This window comes from Xenopus tropicalis, chromosome 7 (genome assembly GCF_000004195.4).
Source record: "Xenopus tropicalis strain Nigerian chromosome 7, UCB_Xtro_10.0, whole genome shotgun sequence".
Taxonomy (NCBI): domain Eukaryota; kingdom Metazoa; phylum Chordata; class Amphibia; order Anura; family Pipidae; genus Xenopus; species Xenopus tropicalis.
The window spans coordinates 129,453,303-129,476,154 of record NC_030683.2 but is presented as its reverse complement, the minus strand read 5'-3'; the positions used below and the strand labels follow the sequence as shown (position 1 = coordinate 129,476,154).

Sequence of the window (22,852 nt, the reverse complement as noted above, 5' to 3'; positions counted from 1 at the left end):
ACCGTACCTACCTGGCCAAGATACCGTACCTACCTTCCCAGGATACAGTACCTACCTTGCCAAGATACCGTACCTACCTGGCCAAGATACTGTACCTAACTTCCCAGGATACAGTACCTACCTTGCCAAGATACCATACCTACCTGGCCAGGATACCGTACCTACCTTCCCAGGATACAGTACCTACCTTGCCAAGATACCGTACCTACCTTCCCAGGATACAGTACCTACCTTGCCAAGATACCGTACCTACCTTGCCAGGATACCGTACCTACCTTCCCAGGATACAGTACCTACCTTGCCAAGATACCGTACCTACCTTCCCAGGATACAGTACCTACCTTGCCAAGATACCGTACCTACCTTGCCAGGATACCGTACCTACCTTCCCAGGATACAGTACCTACCTTGCCAAGATACCGTACCTACCTGGCAAGGATACTGTACCTACCTTCCCAGGATACAGTACCTACCTTGCCAAGATACCGTACCTACCTTGCCAGGATACTGTACCTACCTTGCCAAGATATCGTACCTACCTGCCCAAGATACTGTACCAACCTGCCCAAGATTCTGTACCTACGTGGCCAGGACTTATGTGGAATACCAAATTAATAACTTTATTTAGAGCTGCAGAAAGTCTCTTGCAGAGCTGGATATTTGCAGTGCATTGCAACATTCATTTGGGAAAAAATATGTCTTTTACAGAAGGTCTGGCAAACATTGGGATGGAGATAAATACAAAGGCTTTATCAGGCCCAAAATAGGGCAAAACGTCAATGAAAGGTTTGGATAAATAAAGGCCAAGGCAGAAAGAGGGCAGATACCGTAGGTGAATATGACTCCTCTGCTGGTCTTGGTGCTGTGCCTGGCTGGGGGTAGGTGCACTGGCTGGGGGTAGGTGCACTGGCTGGGGGTAGGTGCACTGGCTGGGGGTAGGTGCACTGGCTGGGGGTAGGTGCACTGGCTGGGGGTAGGTGCACTGGCTGGGGGTAGGTGCACTGGCTGGGGGTAGGTGCACTGTGTGCCTTGCAGTTTTCTATATTTTTATAAATATTTATAAATCCTTTTTAACTTTACCAGACAGGTGAAGCTATGGGGTCACTTAGGCTCTATCAGTGGGCTAGTCTGTACAGGTATGGGATCCCTTATCCGGAAACCCGTTATCCAGAAAGCTCCGAATTACGGAAAGCTCGTCTCCCATAGACTCCATCTTAATCAAATAATTCAGAATTTTAAAACTGATTTCCTTTTACCCAGTAATAATAAAACAGTACCTGTACTTGATCCCAACTAAGATATAATTACCCCTTATTGGGGCAGAACAGCCCTATTGGGTTTATTTCATGGTTAAATGATTCCCTTTTCTCTGTAATAATAAAACAGTACCTGTACTTGATCCCAACTAAGATATAATTACCCCTTATTGGGGCAGAACAGCCCTATTGGGTTTATTTAATGGTTAAATGATTCCCTTTTCACTGTAATAATAAAACAGTACCTGTACTTGATCCCAACTAAGATATAAATAACCACAAATGGCCTGAATGTGCCCCCTGATCAGTGTGTGTCCTGCAGCCTACTGCTGTGGCGTGCCCACCTACCAGCCTGTGGTATCCCGAGTGGTCAATGGGGAGGACGTAGCTCCACACAGCTGGCCCTGGCAGGTAAGTGCTTTTTGCCTCATGAGTCCATGGAATAAGTGCAGAAATGTCCGGGGTTTCTGTAGGGGGCAGGTACCTAACAGAACAACAGATTCATTAGACTGCTGACCTGAAGGCCAGTTAGGGGGGATTTGGGGTGAGTGCTTATTTGTGCCCTGGGTACCCCTGGAACTATAGCGGGGTGACTGTTACCCCAATGTTTCTATATATCTGTAACCTTGTTATGGGCTAAGGGGGCCCAGCCTGAAGGCCAGTTAGGGGGGGATTTGGGGTGAGTGCTTATTTGTGCCCTGGGTACCCCTGGAACTATAGCGGGGTGACTGTTACCCCAATGTTTCCATATATCTGTAACCTTGTTATGGGCTAAGGGGGCCCAGCCTGAAGGCCAGTTAGGGGGGGATTTGGGGTGAGTGCTTATTTGTGCCCTGGGTACCCCTGGAACTATAGCGGGGTGACTGTTACCCCAATGTTTCTATATATCTGTAACCTTGTTATGGGCTAAGGGGGCCCAGCCTGAAGGCCAGTTAGGGGGGGGATTTGGGGTGAGTGCTTATTTGTGCCCTGGGTACCCCTGGAACTATAGCGGGGTGACTGTTACCCCAATGTTTCTATATATCTGTAACCTTGTTATGGGCTAAGGGGGCCCAGCCTGAAGGCCAGTTAGGGGGGGATTTGGGGTGAGTGCTTATTTGTGCCCTGGGTACCCCTGGAACTATAGCGGGGTGACTGTTACCCCAATGTTTCTATATATCTGTAACCTTGTTATGGGCTAAGGGGGCCCAGCCTGAAGGCCAGTTAGGGGGGGATTTGGGGTGAGGGCTTATTTGTGCCCTGGGTACCCCTGGAACTATAGCGGGGTGACTGTTACCCCAATGTTTCTATATATCTGTAACCTTGTTATGGGCTAAGGGGGCCCAGCCTGAAGGCCAGTTAGGGGGAGATTTGGGGTGAGTGCTTATTTGTGCCCTGGGTACCCCTGGAACTATAGCAGGGTGACTGTTACCCCAATGTTTCTATATATCTGTAACCTTGTTATGGGCTAAGGGGGCCCAGCCTGAAGGCCAGTTAGGGGGAGATTTGGGGTGAGTGCTTATTTGTGCCCTGGGTACCCCTGGAACTATAGCAGGGTGACTGTTACCCCAATGTTTCTATATATCTGTAACCTTGTTATGGGCTAAGGGGGCCCAGCCTGAAGGCCAGTTAGGGGGGATTTGGGGTGAGTGCTTATTTGTGCCCTGGGTACCCCTGGAACTATAGCGGGGTGACTGTTACCCCAATGTTTCTATATATCTGTAACCTTGTTATGGGCTAAGGGGGCCCAGCCTGAAGGCCAGTTAGGGGGGATTTGGGGTGAGTGCTTATTTGTGCCCTGGGTACCCCTGGAACTATAGCGGGGTGACTGTTACCCCAATGTTTCTATATATCTGTAACCTTGTTATGGGCTAAGGGGGCCCAGCCTGAAGGCCAGTTAGGGGGGATTTGGGGTGAGTGCTTATTTGTGCCCTGGGTACCCCTGGAACTATAGCGGGGTGACTGTTACCCCAATGTTTCTATATATCTGTAACCTTGTTATGGGCTAAGGGGGCCCAGCCTGAAGGCCAGTTAGGGGGGATTTGGGGTGAGTGCTTATTTGTGCCCTGGGTACCCCTGGAACTATAGCGGGGTGACTGTTACCCCAATGTTTCTATATATCTGTAACCTTGTTATGGGCTAAGGGGGCCCAGCCTGAAGGCCAGTTAGGGGGGGATTTGGGGTGAGGGCTTATTTGTGCCCTGGGTACCCCTGGAACTATAGCGGGGTGACTGTTACCCCAATGTTTCTATATATCTGTAACCTTGTTATGGGCTAAGGGGGCCCAGCCTGAAGGCCAGTTAGGGGGGGATTTGGGGTGAGTGCTTATTTGTGCCCTGGGTACCCCTGGAACTATAGCGGGGTGACTGTTACCCCAATGTTTCTATATATCTGTAACCTTGTTATGGGCTAAGGGGGCCCAGCCTGAAGGCCAGTTAGGGGGGGATTTGGGGTGAGGGCTTATTTGTGCCCTGGGTACCCCTGGAACTATAGCGGGGTGACTGTTACCCCAATGTTTCTATATATCTGTAACCTTGTTATGGGCTAAGGGGGCCCAGCCTGAAGGCCAGTTAGGGGGGGATTTGGGGTGAGGGCTTATTTGTGCCCTGGGTACCCCTGGAACTATAGCAGGGTGACTGTTACCCCAATGTTTCTATATATCTGTAACCTTGTTATGGGCTAAGGGGGCCCAGCCTGAAGGCCAGTTAGGGGGGGATTTGGGGTGAGTGCTTATTTGTGCCCTGGGTACCCCTGGAACTATAGCGGGGTGACTGTTGTGCCTATCACTTGCCTCTCTATAGGTCTCTCTGCAGTACCTCTATTATGGATACTGGTACCACACATGTGGGGGAAGCCTCATCTCATCTAACTGGGTTCTGACTGCGGCTCATTGTATCAGGTATGGAAACAACAGTTTGAAACAGAGACAGGAACATGAATAATGAGGGATCTAAATAGAAAGATAAGGAATAAAAAGTAACAATAACAATAAAACTGGAGCCTCACAGAGCAATAGTGTTTTGGTTGCCGGGGTCAGTGACCCCTATTTGAAACCTGAAAGGAGTCAAATAATTGAAAAAACTATACAAAATAAAATAATAAGACCAATTGAAAAGTTGCTAAGAATCAGCCATTCTATAACATATTAATAGTCAACGTGAAGGTGAACCCACCCCTTTAATAATAAGCCCTGAAACATCAGCTCCTATGACAAGCAAATGTCATTATTTACCTGATGATTTGCAAGGACCCCTAAACTGCTCAGAGCCCACTGAGCACGTGCAGTGCCACTGACACGCCTAACAGGATCCAAGATGGGGAGCTCCTGTGCACAACTGGTTCATTACTACTATAGAGATGCTGAACCATGAGACTGGTGCCATAAATTCAGTATAAAAAATATGGCATTTCTAGCCATATCTATTTATAGGGTTTAGTTCTCCTTTAATAGCAACTTAATAGCCCCAATATTGAATTTGCCACCTCAGTGAATACCTCCCTGCCCCCCTATTCTAATTCCTTCTCTTTCTCCGTTCCAGTTCATACAATACTTACCGAGTGCAGCTCGGGAAACACAACCTCCGATACATTGAACCCGGACAGAAAATCATCAACGTCTCTAAACTTATTAACCATCCAAGATGGGACCCGAACAGTCTGGGCAACGGGTAATGTCTCTCTGGCTGTGGGGGTTTCTCATTACACCAGCCTGTAATGGTCAATATGGGGTGTCATGCCAACCAAGTGGGGTACGGTGGGCACAATGCTAACACTGCTGTGTGTATGGGGAGCTGATCATGTATTGGGGGGGACAGTAATGCAGGAATCAAGTATAAAGAAACAAACTTGGGGGTGCACAAACGTCATCAAGTCTTTTCAGAACAGCCCTATTGGGGTTATTTCATGGTTAAATTATTCCCTTTTCTCTGTAATAATAAAACAGTACCTGTACTTGATCCCAACTAAGATATAATTACCCCTTATTGGGGCAGAACAGCCCTATTGGGTTTATTTAATGGTTAAATGATTCCCTTTTCTCTGTAATAATAAAACAGTACCTGTACTTGATCCCAACTAAGATATAATTACCCCTTATTGGGGGCAGAACAGTCCTATTGGGTTTATTTAATGGTTAAATGATTCCCTTTTCTCTGTAATAATAAAACAGTACCTGTACTTGATCCCAACTAAGATATAATTACCCCTTATTGGGGCAGAACAGCCCTATTGGGTTTATTTAATGGTTAAATGATTCCCTTTTCTCTGTAATAATAAAACAGTACCTGTACTTGATCCCAACTAAGATATAATTACCCCTTATTGGGGCAGAACAGCCCTATTGGGTTTATTTCCATCATCTTACTGCCAAGCTATTCATATTCGGGGGTATCATATTATTCCATTATATATTCTAGCTTTGATATCTCACTCATCAAACTGGAGGAAAGTGTGGATTTCAGCGACACCGTCCAACCCGCCTGTTTGCCCCCAGCTGGGTACATCCTACCTCACCAATATGGCTGCTATGTTACAGGCTGGGGCAATATCAGAAGTAAGTGCCTATTTGTAATGGGAAAAATAAGTTATAAAATGTGACAATAATAAAATTGTAGCCTCACAGAGCAACAGATTTTGGCTGCCGGGGTCAGTGACCCCCATTTGAAAGCTGGGAAAAGTCAGAAGAGGAAGGCAAATAATTCAAAAAGTATAAAAGATAAAAAATGAAGACCAATTGAAAAGTTGTTTAGAATTGGCCATTCTATAACCCAACACCACCATAAATCCTTTCTCCTGTCACTCACCCTACATATCTGCTTGTTGTTCCAGCTGGTGGCCCAGAGCCAGATATTCTGCAGCAGGGCCTTTTACTGGTTGTGGATTATGCAACCTGTTCCCAGTGGGACTGGTGGGGGGACGGCGTCCGGACCAACATGATCTGCGCTGGTGGGGACGGCATCACCTCAAGCTGCAACGTAAGTCAGGCAGGCGCTGTACTGCTCTGTGGGAAAGAAGATGGCTACAGCAGGGGAAAGGCAAGGGGGGTCCTCTCTGCTTATCCTTTGTATCCACAGCACCCAAACATGTTTGGGGTTGTAGTAGTGCACAGCAGGCAGTAACCCTTCCAACACTTTCCCCTGTCCCTGCCCCTATATATTAGGTACCTACCTAGTGCTACCAACCCCTATTTCTGTAGGGAAATGAGAGCAGGGCAGGCAGTAACCCTTCCAACACTTTCCCCTGTCTCTGCCCCTATATATTAGGTACCTACCTAGTGCTACCGACCCCTATTTCTGTAGGGAAATGAGAGCAGGGCAGGCAGTAACCCTTCCAACACTTTCCCCTGTCTCTGCCCTATATATTAGGTACCTACTAGTGCTAACCGACCCCTATTTCTGTAGGGAAATGAGAGCAGGGCAGGCAGTAACCCTTCCAACACTTTCCCCTGTCTCTGCCCCTATATATTAGGTACCTACCTAGTGCTACCAACCCTATTTCTGTAGGGAAATGAGAGCAGGGCAGGCAGTAACCCTTCCAACACTTTCCCCTGTCTCTGCCCTATATTTAGGTTACCTACCTAGGCTACCACCTATTTCTGTAGGGAATGAAGAAGAGGGAAGGCAGTATACCCTTCAACCTTCCCCTGTCTCTGCCGCTATATATTAGGTATACCTAGTGTACCAACCTATTTCTGTAGGGAAATGAGAGCAGGGCAGGCAGTAACCCTTCAACCTTTCCCCTGTCTCTGCCCCTATATATATTTAGGTTACCTACCTAGTGCTACAACCCCTAATTTCTGTGGGAAATGAGAGCAGAGCAGGCAAGATAACCCTTCCAACACTATTCCCCTGTCTCTGCCCCTATATATTAGGTACCTACCTAGTGCTACCAACCCCTATTTCTGTAGGGAAATGAGAGCAGGGAAGGCAGTAACCCTTCCAACACTCTCCCCTGTCTCTGCCCCTATATATTAGGTACCTACCTAGTGCTACCAACCCCTATTTCTGTAGGGAAATGAGAGCAGGGCAGGCAGTAACCCTTCCAACACTTTCCCGTCTGCCCATTTCATTCATGATCTTGAGTTTACTGAAACAACAATTCCTGCTTTCTCTGGCAGGGAGACTCTGGAGGGCCACTTAACTGCAGGAACGCTAATGGGACTTGGGAGGTGCACGGTGTGGTCAGTTTTGGCTCAGCCGCAGGGTGCAACTATCCCAAGAAGCCGTCTGTCTTCTCTCGCGTCTCAGAATTCAACAGCTGGATCAGCACGGTGAGACTTGGGGGTTACATGGGACATGTTTAATATACTCTCACTTATAGGGCTTTCAGTTTGAAGCCTTGAATAGTTCTCAATATCAGAGAGCCTCGGGTTGGCAGGAAGGGACACACAATTCTCATTGTACCATTTGTGTCTCACTTTTCAGACAATCGCTTCCAACTAAGATGCCATGTAAGTGCTGTGCCAGGCTTTCCACAAGGCCGGAATTTCATGGATTCCACATATTGCTTAGTAATTATTAACGAATAATCTATTCTAAGTAACTTTTCAATTGGTCCTTATTATTTATTAGGTATAGTTCTTGAATTATTTGCCTTTCTTCATTCCAACTCTTTCAAATGGGGGTCACTGACCCCGGCAGCCAAATAACTACTACTCTATGAGGCTCCAGTTTTATTGTTTGTGTTAGTTTTTTTAAAACTTTTTTTTCTATTCAGCCCCTCTCCTATTCATATACCTGTCTCCCATCCAAACCACTCCCTGGTTGCTAAGGTATCTTGAACCCTAGCAACCAAATAACTGCTAAAACTCCCAACTCGAATGGAAAATGAAATAACTAAAAAACTGTAAATAATAAAAAATGAAGACCAATTGCAAACTGTCTCAGAATATTACTCTCTGAAATGTGTTCAATTAAACAATGATTATTGGAATAATGGGGCTCAGTTTGGCAATAAACAATAATGGTCTCACTTATGGTTTTGGTTAATGTCTCACTAGACAACAACTGATTTATGTGACGGCTTTAGGGTTCCCTGTCACTGGGGGGCCACACATTACCTATACAGACCAGTAAAGGAGACTGCTATACTTAGACACATACTTGATATTTGTTACAAAAGTGCAAAAGGGCTTTATTAATATTATCATCATTATGAGGCTAATTGTACAGACAATGAAATCACAGGCACCTGTCACTGGGCAGACAACACAAGACAATAAAGTGCAGGGATGGGGTGACAAGGGTTCGCTATACTTAGGGACATTTACCCACATCATTACAAAAGCATTTCCCTGATGGATCCATTGTGCATTTAGTAGCCCTTTAATTGCTAGCTCCGGAGACGACTGAATTTTCATCGACAACCTCCCCCACCCCAGGGGCTTGTTAAAGGGCCAGTAACACCAATAAATTAAAGTAATATATATGCACATTTTGACTTATTCATCAAGTCTGAAAATTCTGCATTAGTTTCGCAAGGCATTAGATTTTTATATGCAGGGTTTCCCGTGACAGGTCACTAATGCTGTGTAGGGAGAACAGGTACCAGCAGTCAAAAATAAGGGTTTCCTTCCAAAGAAAAGGTTGTTATCGTTACTGGCCCTTTAATTGCCTCTTATACCCAAAGGTACGGTCACAAGGATTATTTTCTAGTTCACAGTATATTCAGTAGACTGCTTGGTAAATAAAAAAACCCAGCCGATGGAATACACTTCCACCTACTGAAACCCACGTGATTCGTACAAAGTTATCACCTGACTTTTGACTTCCCATAGGCTACTCAATCTGTTTTAAAGAAAAAACGCTTCCGAAGGAAGTTAAAGTATCCAGGGATTTGCTTGTAGGTTCCTTTGCTTGAAACTCCATCAGCAACCTAAATAGAAGACAGGGGAGACGTTTATTTTCTGATGGATATTCTTATTTATCTTGGAGTCAAATGTTTGGCTGTGGCCCCAGAGCACTTGTTGAAACTAAACTCCCAGTAAATTTCAAATCTCAGTGGCTGACAAAGGATACAGACAGATGCAGATAAAAAATATTGAATAACGAGACTGGTGATTAAAGCCCACTAGTCTCACTGTGCTGTGAATGCAATAGTAAGCACCCATTGTTGTTCTATTTTGTTTGGCCAAGGTAGAGCACAGGGGTTTGTACATTGGTTTCATTTGCTTAGAAAGGATTATTAGGGTAGGTGGAATAAAGGTCCCCATACACCTTCAGATCCGCTTGCTTGGTGAAGTCGCCAAATGAGCGGATCTTCTACCGATATCCCCCACCTATGGGTGGGCGATATTGGGCAATCTGATGCGGTCCGGATCCGAAAATTTTTTAACCTACCCGATCGATATCTGCCCGATTTCAGACCTGATGTCGGTAGGGCAGGCCCTTCATTAGTGCCCCTACACAGGCCGATTAGCAAACAAATCAGTCTAAGGGACCCATATTGGTAGCTAGAATCAGCCTGTGTATGGGCACCTTTAGTATGTGTATGGGCACTTACCATCACTAGAAGGGACTGTAGGTCATCAGTTGCTGCATGTTCTGCAAGGACATTGTCTAACACCTCTACATACCAGGATCCAGTGTGCTTATCCCTCCATGACACGTAACCTGATCAGAAGAGAATAATAAGAGAATAATTAACAAAACATTGCAAGTTTATCATTATTTTAAACAAACAAGCAAGCTAAAGAAACAGCCCCCCTTGTTCTGCTGTCTGCCCTCCCTTTATTCTGCTTCCCCCCCCCCCCCTCCAATCCTGGTATCTCCCCTTTCCATAACTGCCCTCTGCCATTCCTCTCTCTCTTTCATGCCGCTCTTAGGGCAGTGGCAGATGGGGAGTTTCCTCTCAAGGCAACTTTGGGCGACTTCGGCAAACCGTAGCGACGTGTATGCCATCCCTTTATTCTGCTTCCCCCCCCCCCCCTCCAATCCTGGTATCTCCCCTTTCCATAACTGCCCTCTGCCATTCCTCTCTCTCTTTCATGCCGCTCTTAGGGCAGTGGCAGATGGGGAGTTTCCTCTCAAGGCAACTTTGGGCGACTTCGGCAAACCGTAACGACGTGTATGCCATCCCACCAGCAATTTACATTCTTGCCGGTGGGATGGCATTGTGGGGAGATCAGTCGCCCACAGCAATGAAGACTTCTCACGGGGCGACTGATCTCCTCATCTGCCACTGCCCTTACTCCATGTTTGATTGCTTTAGACACACCCCCATTAATTTGACACAGACGGCGTAGTACAAGCGGAGGCCGAGAGCAGTTCCCTTATTTTTATTAAGTTTAAAGGGAAACTATACCCCAACAATGTAGGTCTCTATAAAAATGTATTGCAAAAAAAGCTTATAAGTAAAACCCTGCTTCATTCAAATAAACCAATTTCATAAAAATATACTTTTTTAGCAGTATGTGCCATTGGGTAATCCTAAATAGGAAACTGCCATTTTAAGTACTAAGGGCCGCCCCCTGGGATCATAGGAGTCACAGTGCACACAAACAAGCCAAGGCACACATACATGCTAGGCCCCATCAGCCAATGAATGGGCAGAGTTATGCCTTTTGCTCCCACACTACTTCCTGTTACAGTTAGAGCTGCATCACTTCCTGTCAGCTGATCTCTGAGGGAGCGCACAGCCCATCACTAAATGGCAGCTCAAGGGAAAGGATGTAAAAGGGCAATATTTACTGATATATATATTCCAGTTTGGGGGTATAGTTCTCCTTTAACAAAGACTGAGCATTTACCTGGGAAAGTGGAATAGGACACCAAGATATCACTGGGAGTGGGAATACTGGACACGGCATCCACTTCGTCGTTATCATCTTCCCCAGAAAAAACAGGGGTGGCATCAGACTGCAGGGAAGTTGAAGTGGGGCTTAGTGGGGGGGTCTCAGTAGTCACCGAACAGCCTTTGTCTTTCTGATCTGCAAGGAGAAAAGAGAAGAATTAAGACATTAGACCATCCCTGCCCTCGTTATTTTATCCCTAACATGAAAATATCACGTATAGTTTGGATAACAGGAAAAAAACATCATCAATTTGATTGGACAATGGCAGAAATTTACCTCCGCCGCAGGCTTGAATGAAGAAGATCTTGGGCTTTCCCCGCAGGCTGGGGCATTTAGAACCATTAAAGTAGCTCACGATTCTCTCTACAGGGATTCGAATCCCATCTGTTCCGTAAACTCCTCCTGGAAACTGAATGTGCCGGGTCTAGAGTGAAAACACACAGATTTATTGGCTGAAGGTTCTGGGTGGTGCAGTCAGGTTTATCTAAAGTTTCTCGGGGACACAATAATGCTAGGACTTCTGTGTGTGCCCAAGGTGCAACATCATCAATAAACCTCACCTCACAGCCATGTGACAGGATCACCACCAGGCAGCAGTCCCTCAGGCTGTGGTCTTGGGCAGCAAGTTCCTCCAGATGATCATGAATGGCCTGCAAGCAACAGAAACAAGGATTTTAAAGCAAGAATTCTGTATAGTCAAAGTGAAGGAGGCAGGGCCGCCATCAGGGGGGCACAGTTGTCCTGGGCCTGGACGATCCTTCGCTTTAAAGGGGGCCCGGGCGTGAAAGAGTTTTTAAACTCGGGCCCCCTTTAAAGAATTACGGGCTCTGTCTTTGGTGGCCAGTGGGATTTCGATTGGTTTTGCCCTGTGCGTACCTGGTACCTGTGACGTCAGAACGCACGGGGCGCAACCTTATAAAACAGTGGATGCAGCAGGGAGCCGATGGACACAGCAGGCGCAGGAAGCAGGCGGACGCTGGGGGGGAGCAGGGTGAGCTGCAGGAAGCAGAAGGAAGAGTGGGGGGGGGAGCTGGAGGATGTTAGGGGGGAGCTGGAGGATGCTAGGGGGGAGGCGCAGGAAGCAGGTGGACGCTGGGGGGGAGCAGGGTGAGCTGCAGGAAGCAGGAGGAAGAGTGGGGGGGGAGCTGGAGGATGTTAGGGGGAGCTGGAGGATGATGGGGAGGATGCTGGAGGATGCTAGCGGGGAGCTGGAGGATGCTGGGGAGGACACTGGAGGATGCTAGGGGGGAGCTGGAAGATGCTAGGGGGGAGCTGGAGGATGCTAGGGGGGAGCTGGAGGATGCTGGGGAGGACGCTGGAGGATGCTGGGGAGGACGATGGGGGGAGCTGGAGAATGTTGGGGGGGATGCTGAGGGGAGCTGGAGGATGCTAGCGGGGAGCTGGAGGATGCTGGGGAGGACCTGGAGGATGCTAGGGGGGAGCTGGAGGATGCTAGCGGGGAGCTGGAGGATGCTGGGGAGGACACTGGAGGATGCTAGGGAGGAGCTGGAAGATGCTAGGGGGGAGCTGGAGGATGCTAGGGGGGAGGCGCAGGAAGCAGGTGGACGCTGGGGGGGAGCAGGGTGAGCTGCAGGAAGCAGGAGGAAGAGTGGGGGGGGAGCTGGAGGATGTTAGGGGGAGCTGGAGGATGATGGGGAGGATGCTGGAGGATGCTAGGGGGAGCTGGAGGATGCTGGGGAGGACACTGGAGGATGCTAGGGGGGAGCTGGAAGATGCTAGGGGGGAGCTGGAGGATGCTAGGGGGGAGCTGGAGGATGCTAGGGGGGAGCTGGAGGATGCTAGCGGGGAGCTGGAGGATGCTGGGGAGGACGCTGGAGGATGCTAGGGGGGAGCTGGAGGATGCTGGGGAGGACGATGGGGGAGCTGGAGAATGTTGGGGGGGATGCTGAGGGGAGCTGGAGGATGCTAGCGGGGAGCTGGAGGATGCTGGGGAGGACACTGGAGGATGCTAGGGGGGAGCTGGAGGATGCTAGCGGGGAGCTGGAGGATGCTGGGGAGGACACTGGAGGATGCTAGGGGGGAGCTGGAGGATGCTAGGGGGGAGGCGCAGGAAGCAGGTGGACGCTGGGGGGAGCAGGGTGAGCTGCAGGAAGCAGGAGTAAGAGTGGGGGGGAGCTGGAGGATGTTAGGGGGAGCTGGAGGATGATGGGGAGGATGCTGGAGGATGCTAGGGGGGAGCTGGAGGATGCTAGCGGGGAGCTGGAGGATGCTGGGGAGGACACTGGAGGATGCTAGGGGGGAGCTGGAAGATGCTAGGGGGGAGCTGGAGGATGCTAGGGGGGAGCTGGAGGATGCTGGGGAGGACGCTGGAGGATGCTAGGGGGGAGCTGGAGGATGCTGGGGAGGACGATGGGGGGAGCTGGAGAATGTTGGGGGGATGCTGAGGGGAGCTGGAGGATGCTGGGGAGGATGCTGGAGGATGCTAGGGGGGAGCTGGAGGATGCTAGCGGGGAGCTGGAGGATGGTAGGGGGAGCTGGAGGATGCTAGGGGGGAGCTGGAGGATGCTGGGGAGGATACTGGAGGATGTAGGGGGAGCACGATGCAGCGAGGAGTGGGTCATAGTATGAGGACACTGGGGGAGAACCAGCAATGTTTTAGGGGGCCCTGGGCTGGCTACCAATATTTTAGGGGGGCCCTGGCTACCAATGTTTTAGGGGGTCGCTGGCTACCAATGCTTTAGGGGGTTGCTGGCTACCAATGCTTTAGGGGGTTGCTGGCTACCAATGCTTTAGGGGGTTGCTGGCTACCAATGCTTTAGGGGGTCGCTGGCTACCAATGCTTTAGGGGGTCGCTGGCTACCAATGTCTGTGTGTCTTTTGTACTGATGGGAGGGGTCACTGGGGGAGGGGCCATTGGGGGCAGGGTGTAGAAGGAGGGGGGCCCAGAAAATTTTCTTGTGAGGGGCCCCATGATTTCTGGAAGGAGGCGCATCACACACATACCTGCCCAGTCAGATTATCCTTCACCATCACATCAAAGTGAAAGGAGCGCATTCTGTTTGCCAGTTTGTCCCGGTCTACGTCTGACCCTGTTCTGTTGGATAATCCGGTGCATTCGTGGAAATTCATGTTGTTGATAATGAGGCAAAGTCCGCTGAGGTCCGAGGACATGGGATAATCCTGAAAAAGTAACCCCATTAAAATACACGGGTTGAGCCTTCTTCAGTACTGGAAAACCGTAATGTTTAATATATATATATCCACATGCTGATTAAAGGGTAACTAAAACCAAAGCAAAATATTTTCCCAACAATGCACAGGGGCTACTGTACCAATTGCCTGACACAGCAGCAACGCTACGATTCCCTCCATGGAGCTACTGACCTTGTCTTTGTCCAGTGTTTCTTTTTTCCGTCGGACGTCTCTTGTGGGATATTCAGCAGGATCTGAATAAGGGGAAAAATCATCAATGAAACTCAAATAATATAACATCCAATCAGCACTTACGTAACAACCTCTAGCATCTGCAACCACCTCTCTTCTACTAGTGATGCTGCGAATGGCGGTTCACAAAAGAAGAGATCCAGTCTTCCAATCTAGTGCAATGATTGGCCAATAAGCAGGGGTTGTTCACCTTTAACTTTTAATATGATGTAGGGAGTAATATTCTAAGACAGTTTTGAGTTTCAGCAGTTATCTGGTTGCTAGGGTTCAAATTACCTTAGCAACATGGAAGTAGTTTGAATGAGAGACTGGTCTGAATAGATTTTTGCTTTCCATACAGATCACTGTTTCTGCTCAGTGATATGGTTTATATGGAGTTGATTTGATTGAGTAGATTTCAGAACGTACCCGCTTTGGGCAATGGTTTTGGCCCCGGGCTTGGGGTAACGGGAATGGGCTCTAACGCACACGCGCCGCTGCCTGACTGGAGCGTATCTGCCAGTTTATCCTGCCCGCTCTCCTTTAAACACAGTAGGAAGAGAGGGAACGCCTGGCTGCCACGGCTCTCCAGCTCTATCAGCAGCTTCCTGGCCTGGTCCCTCCGTGTCCCTTCCCTCTGAAAGAAATGAAACAATGTTATATTATTGTACTCATTCCCCTCCTCACTACTTCCTGTGTTCCTTACCAACCCCCCCAGCCCCCACATCAACTCTTCCTCCTCTCCACTAGTCTCTCTGCCATTAATAACCCCAGTAATCCCTCCCCTTTCAGTCCCCAAGACTCACAACCACTAATACCCCATTACATTTCTCCCCTATAGAGCCCTAGACTCCCAACCACTAATACCCCCACTAACTTTAACCCTTAAGTCCCTATTCTCTCACACTAATACCCCCACTAACTTTAACCCTTAAGTCCCTATTCTCTCACACTAATACCCCCACTAACTTTAACCCTTAAGTCCCTATTCTCTCACACTAATACCCCCACTAACTTTAACCCTTAAGTCCCTATTCTCTCACACTAATACCCCCACTAACTTTAACCCTTAATTCCCTATTCTCACTCACTAATCCCCCACTAACTTCTCCCATTAAGACCTTAGTCTCCCTACAACTAACTTCTCCCCTTAAATCTCCCTACAACAAATACCCCACTAACTTTAACCCTTAAATCTCCCTACAACAAATACCCCCACTAACTTTAACCCTTAAATCTCCCTACAACAAATACCCCCACTAACTTTAACCCTTAAATCTCCCTACAACAAATACCCCCACTAACTTTAACCCTTAAATCTCCCTACAACAAATACCCCCACTAACTTTAACCCTTAAATCACCCTACAACAAATACCCCACTAACTTTAACCCTTAAATCTCCCTACAACAAATACCCCACTAACTTTAACCCTTAAATCTCCCTACAACAAATACCCCCACTAACTTTAACCCTTAAATCTCCCTACAACAAATACCCCCACTAACTTTAACCCTTAAATCTCCCTACAACAAATACCCCACTAACTTTAACCCTTAAATCTCCCTACAACAAATACCCCCACTAACTTTAACCCTTAATTCCCTAGTCTCACTCACGAATCCCCCACTAACTTGTCCCCTAACTTATGTCCCTAGTCTCTCTCACTAATACCCCCCCCCCCCCCATAGTGTCTCGGAATTGCCCCTCTGTATTACTAATCACAGTGCCCTCACCTGGATCTCCTCTATCATGTCATTGCTAAAGATCCCTCTCTCCAGCAGTGGATCCCACAGGTCTGTAAGTTGGAGAGACTGGACCAGACGGACCCGATTCCGCCTCAGAATGTCCCTGTATTCCGGCTCCATCCCCAGCTCTTGTTTCCCGGCTGTCATCCGCTGATCGCTTCCGTACATGCGCAGTGTAGCGCAGCGTACCCGCAGTCTGTATCAGTGCGCAGGCGCAGAGTGACTTCGTTCCGCGCTGTTTGATGACGCTATTAGTGTGCGCTGCGCCTTAGCGCTATTCTGTGCCAGTCAGTGAGTGAGAGCGGATCCCGGGAGCCGGAGGCGCAATGACTCTGTTTCACTTCGGCAACTGTTTCGCCCTGGCCTATTTCCCCTACTTCATTACGTACAAATGCAGCGGCCTGTGAGTGTCTCCCTAGCGGGGTGGGGGGGGGTCCCACATTCCCGGGGTAACCTCTAATCCGTGTGTCTCTGTATAACAGGTCCGAGTACAACGCCTTCTGGAGGTGCGTTCAGGCCGGGGCCACCTACCTGTGTGTGCAGCTGTGTAAGGTAAGGGGGGGGGGGTCTGAGGGCAACAGGGCCGGATTTACCCATCTGCCCCCCCCCAGGCTCAGTTGCTGTGCTGCCCCCCCCTCCTGTAAAGCCCCGGCCATTAAACCCTCCTAATCCCATCACATGGTTCCATGTACAGTAATCTCATCCCCCCGCAGTCTCTCTCTCCCCCCGCAGTCTCTCTCCCCCCCGCAGTCTCTCTCCCCCCGCAGTCTCTCTCCCCCCGCAGTCTCTCTCCCCCCGCAGTCTCTCTCCCCCCGCAGTCTCTCTCCCCCCCGCAGTCTCTCTCCCCCCCGCAGTCTCTCTCCCCCCCGCAGTCTCTCTCCCCCCGCAGTCTCTCTCCCCCCCGCAGTCTCTCTCCCCCCCGCAGTCTCTCTCCCCCCCGCAGTCTCTCTCCCCCCCGCAGTCTCTCTCCCCCCGCAGTCTCTCTCCCCCATGGGAATGTCTGCCCCCGCAGTCTCTCCTCTCCCCGCAGTCTCTCCCCTCCCCGCAGTCTCTCTCCCCTCCCCGCAGTCTCTCTCCCTCCCCGCAGTCTCTCTCCCCTCCCCGCAGTCTCTCTCCCCTCCCCGCAGTCTCTCTCCCCTCCCCGCAGTCTCTCTCCCCTCCCCGCAGTCTCTCTCCCTCCCCGCAGTCTCTCTCCCTCCCCGCAGTCTCTCTCCCCTCCCCGCAGTCTCTCTCCCCTCCCCGCAGTCTCTCTCCCCTCCCCGCAGTCTCTCTCCCCTCCCCGCAGTCTCTCCCCTCCCCTCCCCGCAGTCTCTCTCCCCTCCCCGCAGTCTCTCTCCCCTCCCCGCAGTCTCTCTCCCCTCCCCGCAGTCTCTCTCCCCTCCCCGCAGTCTCTCTCCCCTCCCCGCAGTCTCTCTCCCCTCCCCGCAGTCTCTCTCCCCTCCCCGCAGTCTCTCTCCCCTCCCCGCAGTCTCTCTCCCCTCCCCGCAGTCTCTCTCCCCTCCCCGCAGTCTCTCTCCCCTCCCCGCAGTCTCTCTCCCCTCCCCGCAGTCTCTCTCCCCTCCCCGCAGTCTCTCTCCCCCAGGGCAATGGGAATGTCTGCCCCCCAGGCTCAGTCTTATTAGTGACACCAATAAATAGGGTGCAAGTGGGAAACTCCTGGGGTAACTTGATGCTATTGGGGCCCTAAAGTTGACCTGTTCTATCAAGATATATTTTAATTGTTCTATAATTAGGGGCTTATTGGGTCCCCTACCCTCCTGGGCCAATCACAGGCTCTGCTCCCTCTGTACTTACCCCCCCCCTGCCGCCTAACCAATATATCACGGACACTTACAGTAATAAAGGCACGTGTTTATTTTAAGTCATCTTACATGACGTACATATCAGGGAGATGCGTAACCCAATTCCCTGCTCAGGTCCTTCCTCCCCCCGACTTACCCCTTCCGATAACTCTCCCTGACTTACCTCTTCCAATAACTCTCCCCAACTTACCCCTTCCAATAACTCTCCCCGACTTACCCCTTCCGATAACTCTCCCTGACTTACCTCTTCCAATAACTCTCCCCCACTTACCCCTTCCAATAACTCTCCCCGACTTACCCCTTCCAATAACTCTCCCCGACTTACCCCTTCCAATAACTCTCCCCGACTTACCCCTTCCGATAACTCTCCCTGACTTACCTCTTCCAATAACTCTCCCCAACTTACCCCTTCCAATAACTCTCCCCGACTTACCCCTTCCAATAACTCTCCCCAACTTACCCCTTCCAATAACTCTCCCTGACTTACCTCTTCCAATAACTCTCCCCAACTTACCCCTTCCAATAACTCTCCCCGACTTACCCCTTCCAATAACTCTCCCCGACTTACCCCTTCCAATAACTCTCCCTGACTTACCCCTTCCAATAACTCTCCCCGACTTACCCCTTCCAATAACTCTCCCCGACTTACCCCTTCCAATAACTCTCCCTGACTTACCCCTTCCAATAACTCTCCCCGACTTACCCCTTCCAATAACTCTCCCCGACTTACCCCTCCCAATAACCCCCCCGACTTACCCCTCCCAATAACCCCCCCGACTTACCCCTTCCAATAACTCTCCCCGACTTACACCTTCCAATAACTCTCCCCGACTTACCCCTTCCAATAACTCTGTGACTTACCCCTTCCAATAACTCCCCCCAACTTACCCCTTCCAATAACTCCCCCCAACTTACCCCTTCCAATAACTCCCCCCAACTTACCCCTTCCAATAACTCCCCCCAACTTACCCCTTCCAATAACTCCCCCCAACTTACCCCTTCCAATAACTCTGTGACTTACCCCTTCCAATAACTCCCCCCGACTTACCCCTTCCAATAACTCCCCCCGACTTACCCCTTCCAATAACTCCCCCCAACTTACCCCTTCCAATAACTCCCCCAACTTACCCCTTCCAATAACTCTGTGACTTACCCCTTCCAATAACTCCCCCCGACTTACCCCTTCCAATAACTCCCCCCGACTTACCCCTTCCAATAACTCCCCCCGACTTACCCCTTCCAATAACTCCCCCCGACTTACCCCTTCCAATAACTCCCCCCGACTTACCCCTTCCAATAACTCCCCCCGACTTACCCCTTCCAATAACTCTCCCTGACTTACCCCTTCCAATAACTCCCCGTGACTTACCCCTTCCAATAACTCCCCCGACTTACCCCTTCCAATAACTCCCCCCGACTTACCCCTTCCAATAACTCCCCCCGACTTACCCCTTCCAATAACTCCCCCCGACTTACCCCTTCCAATAACTCCCCCCGACTTACCCCTTCCAATAACTCCCCCGACTTACCCCTTCCAATAACTCCCCCGACTTACCCCTTCCAATAACTCCCCCCGACTTACCCCATCCAATAACTCTGCGACTTACCCCTTCCAATAACTCCCCCCGACTTACCCCTTCCAATAACTCCCCCGACTTACCCCTTCCAATAACTCCCCCCGACTTACCCCTTCCAGTAACTCCCCCCGACTTACCCCTTCCAGTAACTCCCCCCGACTTACCCCTTCCAGTAACTCCCCCCGACTTACCCCTTCCAGTAACTCCCCCCGACTTACCCCTTCCAGTAACCCCCCCGACTTACCTCCTTTTTAACATTTAGAGACTAAACTTTTGTAAAAAGTCAGATTCCTTTTCTCTTTTATGTATATATATATATATATATATATATATATTTATATATATATATATATATATATATATATATATATATATATATATATATATATTTATTTTCTTATTTACACAGCTCCATAGAATAGAACAATAAATTCATAGAACTAACAGGAGTTAAAGGGGTTGTTCATCTTTGAGTTAACTTTTAGTATGATGTGGAGAGTGCTATTGTGTGACAATTTGCAATTGGTCTTCATTTTTTTTTTATTCTATTTGTTCAGCAAAACTCCAATTTGGAATTTTAGCTGTTATCCGGTTGCTAGGGTCCAAATGACCTTTGCAACCAGGGACTTGCATAGGTAGAGTTGCACTGGGGTATGAATAGGGGAAGGTCTGACTATAAAGATATAAAGGCATGAAAAGTAACAATAACAAAATTGTAAGTTCACAGAGCAATAGTTTTTTTTTTTGTTTTTTTTAGCTGCCGGGGTCACTGACCCCCATTTGAAAGCAAGAAATAGTCTGAGGAAGGCAAATAATCAAAAAACTGTACAAAATAAATAATCAAGAGCAATTAAAAAGTTGCTTAGACCTGGCCATACTAACAGTTAATGTAACTGTGATCCCGCCCCTTTAGTGCAATAATAAATGCAAATACATACAAAGTACAGTTATATCAAATATTTAGAGCTGGGTTTTTTGGTATTTTTTAATATTACAGCTACAAATACATTTGTTGGTTGAAGAATAAAAGGTTAAATGGCAGAGGGAATTATTTGCTGTGTAACAGTGTCATTTAGAGATAAACAGCCCCATAAATATCATGGCAGTGTCCCTTTAATGCCCTGTCTCTATAATAATACAGATGCTGTTCCTTGCGACTTTCTTTCCTACATGGGAGGGGGCTGTTGGTGCTTATGACTTTATTGGGGTAAGTAACAAAGTGCATTTCCATTATGGAGCTGAGATACTTCCCATGATTCAGTTCCTTCTGATTGTTCCCTTCCCACACAGGAGTTCATGAAGGCCACCGTGGACCTGGCAGACTTGCTGGGGCTGCATTTAGTTATGTCCCGGAATGCAGGAAAGGGGGAGTATAAGATAATGGTAGCGGCTATGGGCTGGGCCACCGCAGAACTTGTCATGTCAAGGTAAGAGGGTGTTGTGCTTGGTATGTTCTGTTATACAGATAGCTAGAATCTCAGCCATAAAGCAGGGCAGGACTGCTGCTTACAATGGGGGGGGATCAGATAGGATCTGTGCCACTGTGACAGAATGCTCTGTTATACAGATAGCTAGAATCTCAGCCATAAAGCAGGGCAGGACTGCTGCTTACAATGGGGGGGGGATAGGATCTGTGCCACTGTGACAGAATGCTCTGTTATACAGATAGCTAGAATCTCAGCCATAAAGCAGGGCAGGACTGCTGCTTACAATGGGGGGATCAGATAGGGTCTGTGCCACTGTGACAGAATGCTCTGTTATACAGATAGCTAGAATCTCAGCCATAAAGCAGGGCAGGACTGCTGCTTACAATGGGGGGGGATCAGATAGGATCTGTGCCACTGTGACAGAATGCTCTGTTATACAGATAGCTAGAATCTCAGCCATAAAGCAGGGCAGGACTGCTGCTTACAATGGGGGGGATCTGATAGGATCTGTGCCACTGTGACAGAATGCTCTGTTATACAGATAGCTAGAATCTCAGCCATAAAGCAGGGCAGGACTGCTGCTTACAATGGAGGGGATCAGATAGGATCTGTGCCACTGTGACAGAATGCTCTGTTATACAGATAGCTAGAATCTCAGCCATAAAGCAGGGCAGGACTGCTGCTTACAATGGGGGGATCAGATAGGATCTGTGCCACTGTGACAGAATGCTCTGTTATACAGATAGCTAGAATCTCAGCCATAAAGCAGGGCAGGACTGCTGCTTACAATGGGGGGATCAGATAGGATCTGTGCCACTGTGACAGAATGCTCTGTTATACAGATAGCTAGAATCTCAGCCATAAAGCAGGGCAGGACTGCTGCTTACAATGGGGGGATCAGATAGGATCTGTGCCACTGTGACAGAATGCTCTGTTATACAGATAGCTAGAATCTCAGCCATAAAGCAGGGCAGGACTGCTGATAGGATGGTTCTCACCCTGTCTGTATTACAGGTGTCTCCCCCTGTGGGTCGGAGCGAGAGGGATAGAGTTTGACTGGAAATACATTCAGATGAGCATCGACTCCAACATCAGCCTGGTAAGACATCCATCTTGGGAAGCTGTAGGCAGCCCCTCCCCCTCACAAGCTCATTAACGCCCGGTTGTGTTGCTGTTGCAGGTCCATTACATGGCGGTCGCCGCTCTCGTCTGGATGTGGACTCGCTACGACCTCCCCACGCATTACCGGCTGCCCGTTACCGTGTTATTGGGGCTCAGCATGTATAAAGCCTTCCTTATGGAGTAAGTGCTCCCTCACCCTCCTCGTTTATATAATTACACACAGTCTGTAAGTGATGCAATTAATCATTTTTCTCTCCCTGTTCCCTCCCCGCAGCTGCTTCGTACACATATTCATCATGGGCAGCTGGACGGCGCTTCTGCTGAAAGCCGTGATCACTGGGGTCCTGTCGCTCAGCTGCCTGACTCTCTTTGTCAGTCTCGTTCATGGGAACTGAGTCCGTTATTGCACAGCGGCTCCGCCCCTTGCGCCTCCGGGGACCCGGACAGACCAATGACTGTGCCCTTGGACTATTCTGGCATTTTTGACCTAAATTAATTTTGTACAAATTTCTATGGAATAAAGAAGTGGACCACAAACCGCATTCTGCTGCTGTTATGTGATTGGTTAATGAGCAGGGAGAACTCTGGGATTTCTTTCTATCAAGATCCTGTAGGGGATTCAAGTGAGCTGTGGGGACTTCATGTAGAAATGATGCATTTATGTGTAGGGGGTGAGCAAACCAGTGGGGGGCTATCGGGCAGGGCAATGGGGCAAGTAGTATTGGCTTGGGCCCAGCTGAGACGAATGGGGTGAGTTATCTCCTGGG

The 22,852-nt window shown here is 49.1% G+C and overlaps 3 protein-coding genes across 5 annotated transcripts; 2 read left to right on the top strand and 1 right to left on the bottom strand.

Annotated features, from left to right (window-relative positions):
• The first annotated feature begins 832 nt into the window (after nt 1-832).
• Nucleotides 833-8,204, top strand: cela2a (chymotrypsin like elastase 2A). Its single transcript, XM_018090263.2, has 8 exons — nt 833-878; nt 1,579-1,667; nt 4,037-4,134; nt 4,775-4,903; nt 5,651-5,787; nt 6,063-6,208; nt 7,351-7,503; nt 7,658-8,204. Exons 1-8 carry the CDS (start codon nt 839-841, stop codon nt 7,673-7,675), a joined length of 810 nt encoding a protein of 269 aa, XP_017945752.1. The 5' UTR covers nt 833-838; the 3' UTR covers nt 7,676-8,204.
• Nucleotides 8,205-8,341: 137 nt separating this feature from the next.
• casp9 (caspase 9) lies at nt 8,342-16,423 on the bottom strand. 2 transcript variants are annotated; one of them, NM_001123463.1, is given in 10 exon segments: nt 8,342-9,107; nt 9,735-9,844; nt 10,981-11,067; nt 11,070-11,160; nt 11,302-11,449; nt 11,586-11,675; nt 13,990-14,166; nt 14,371-14,432; nt 14,839-15,046; nt 16,146-16,313. In NM_001123463.1, coding segments are annotated over 8 exon segments (924 nt in total). In that variant the 5' UTR covers nt 16,278-16,313; the 3' UTR covers nt 8,342-9,107; nt 9,735-9,844; nt 10,981-11,051.
• Nucleotides 16,367-22,627, top strand: tmem147 (transmembrane protein 147). 2 transcript variants are annotated; one of them, XM_031904998.1, is made up of 7 exons: nt 16,367-16,560; nt 16,640-16,709; nt 20,678-20,743; nt 20,827-20,963; nt 21,978-22,062; nt 22,144-22,265; nt 22,360-22,627. In XM_031904998.1, exons 1-7 carry the CDS (start codon nt 16,484-16,486, stop codon nt 22,478-22,480), a joined length of 678 nt encoding a protein of 225 aa, XP_031760858.1. In that variant the 5' UTR covers nt 16,367-16,483; the 3' UTR covers nt 22,481-22,627.
• Nucleotides 22,628-22,852: the final 225 nt, after the last annotated feature.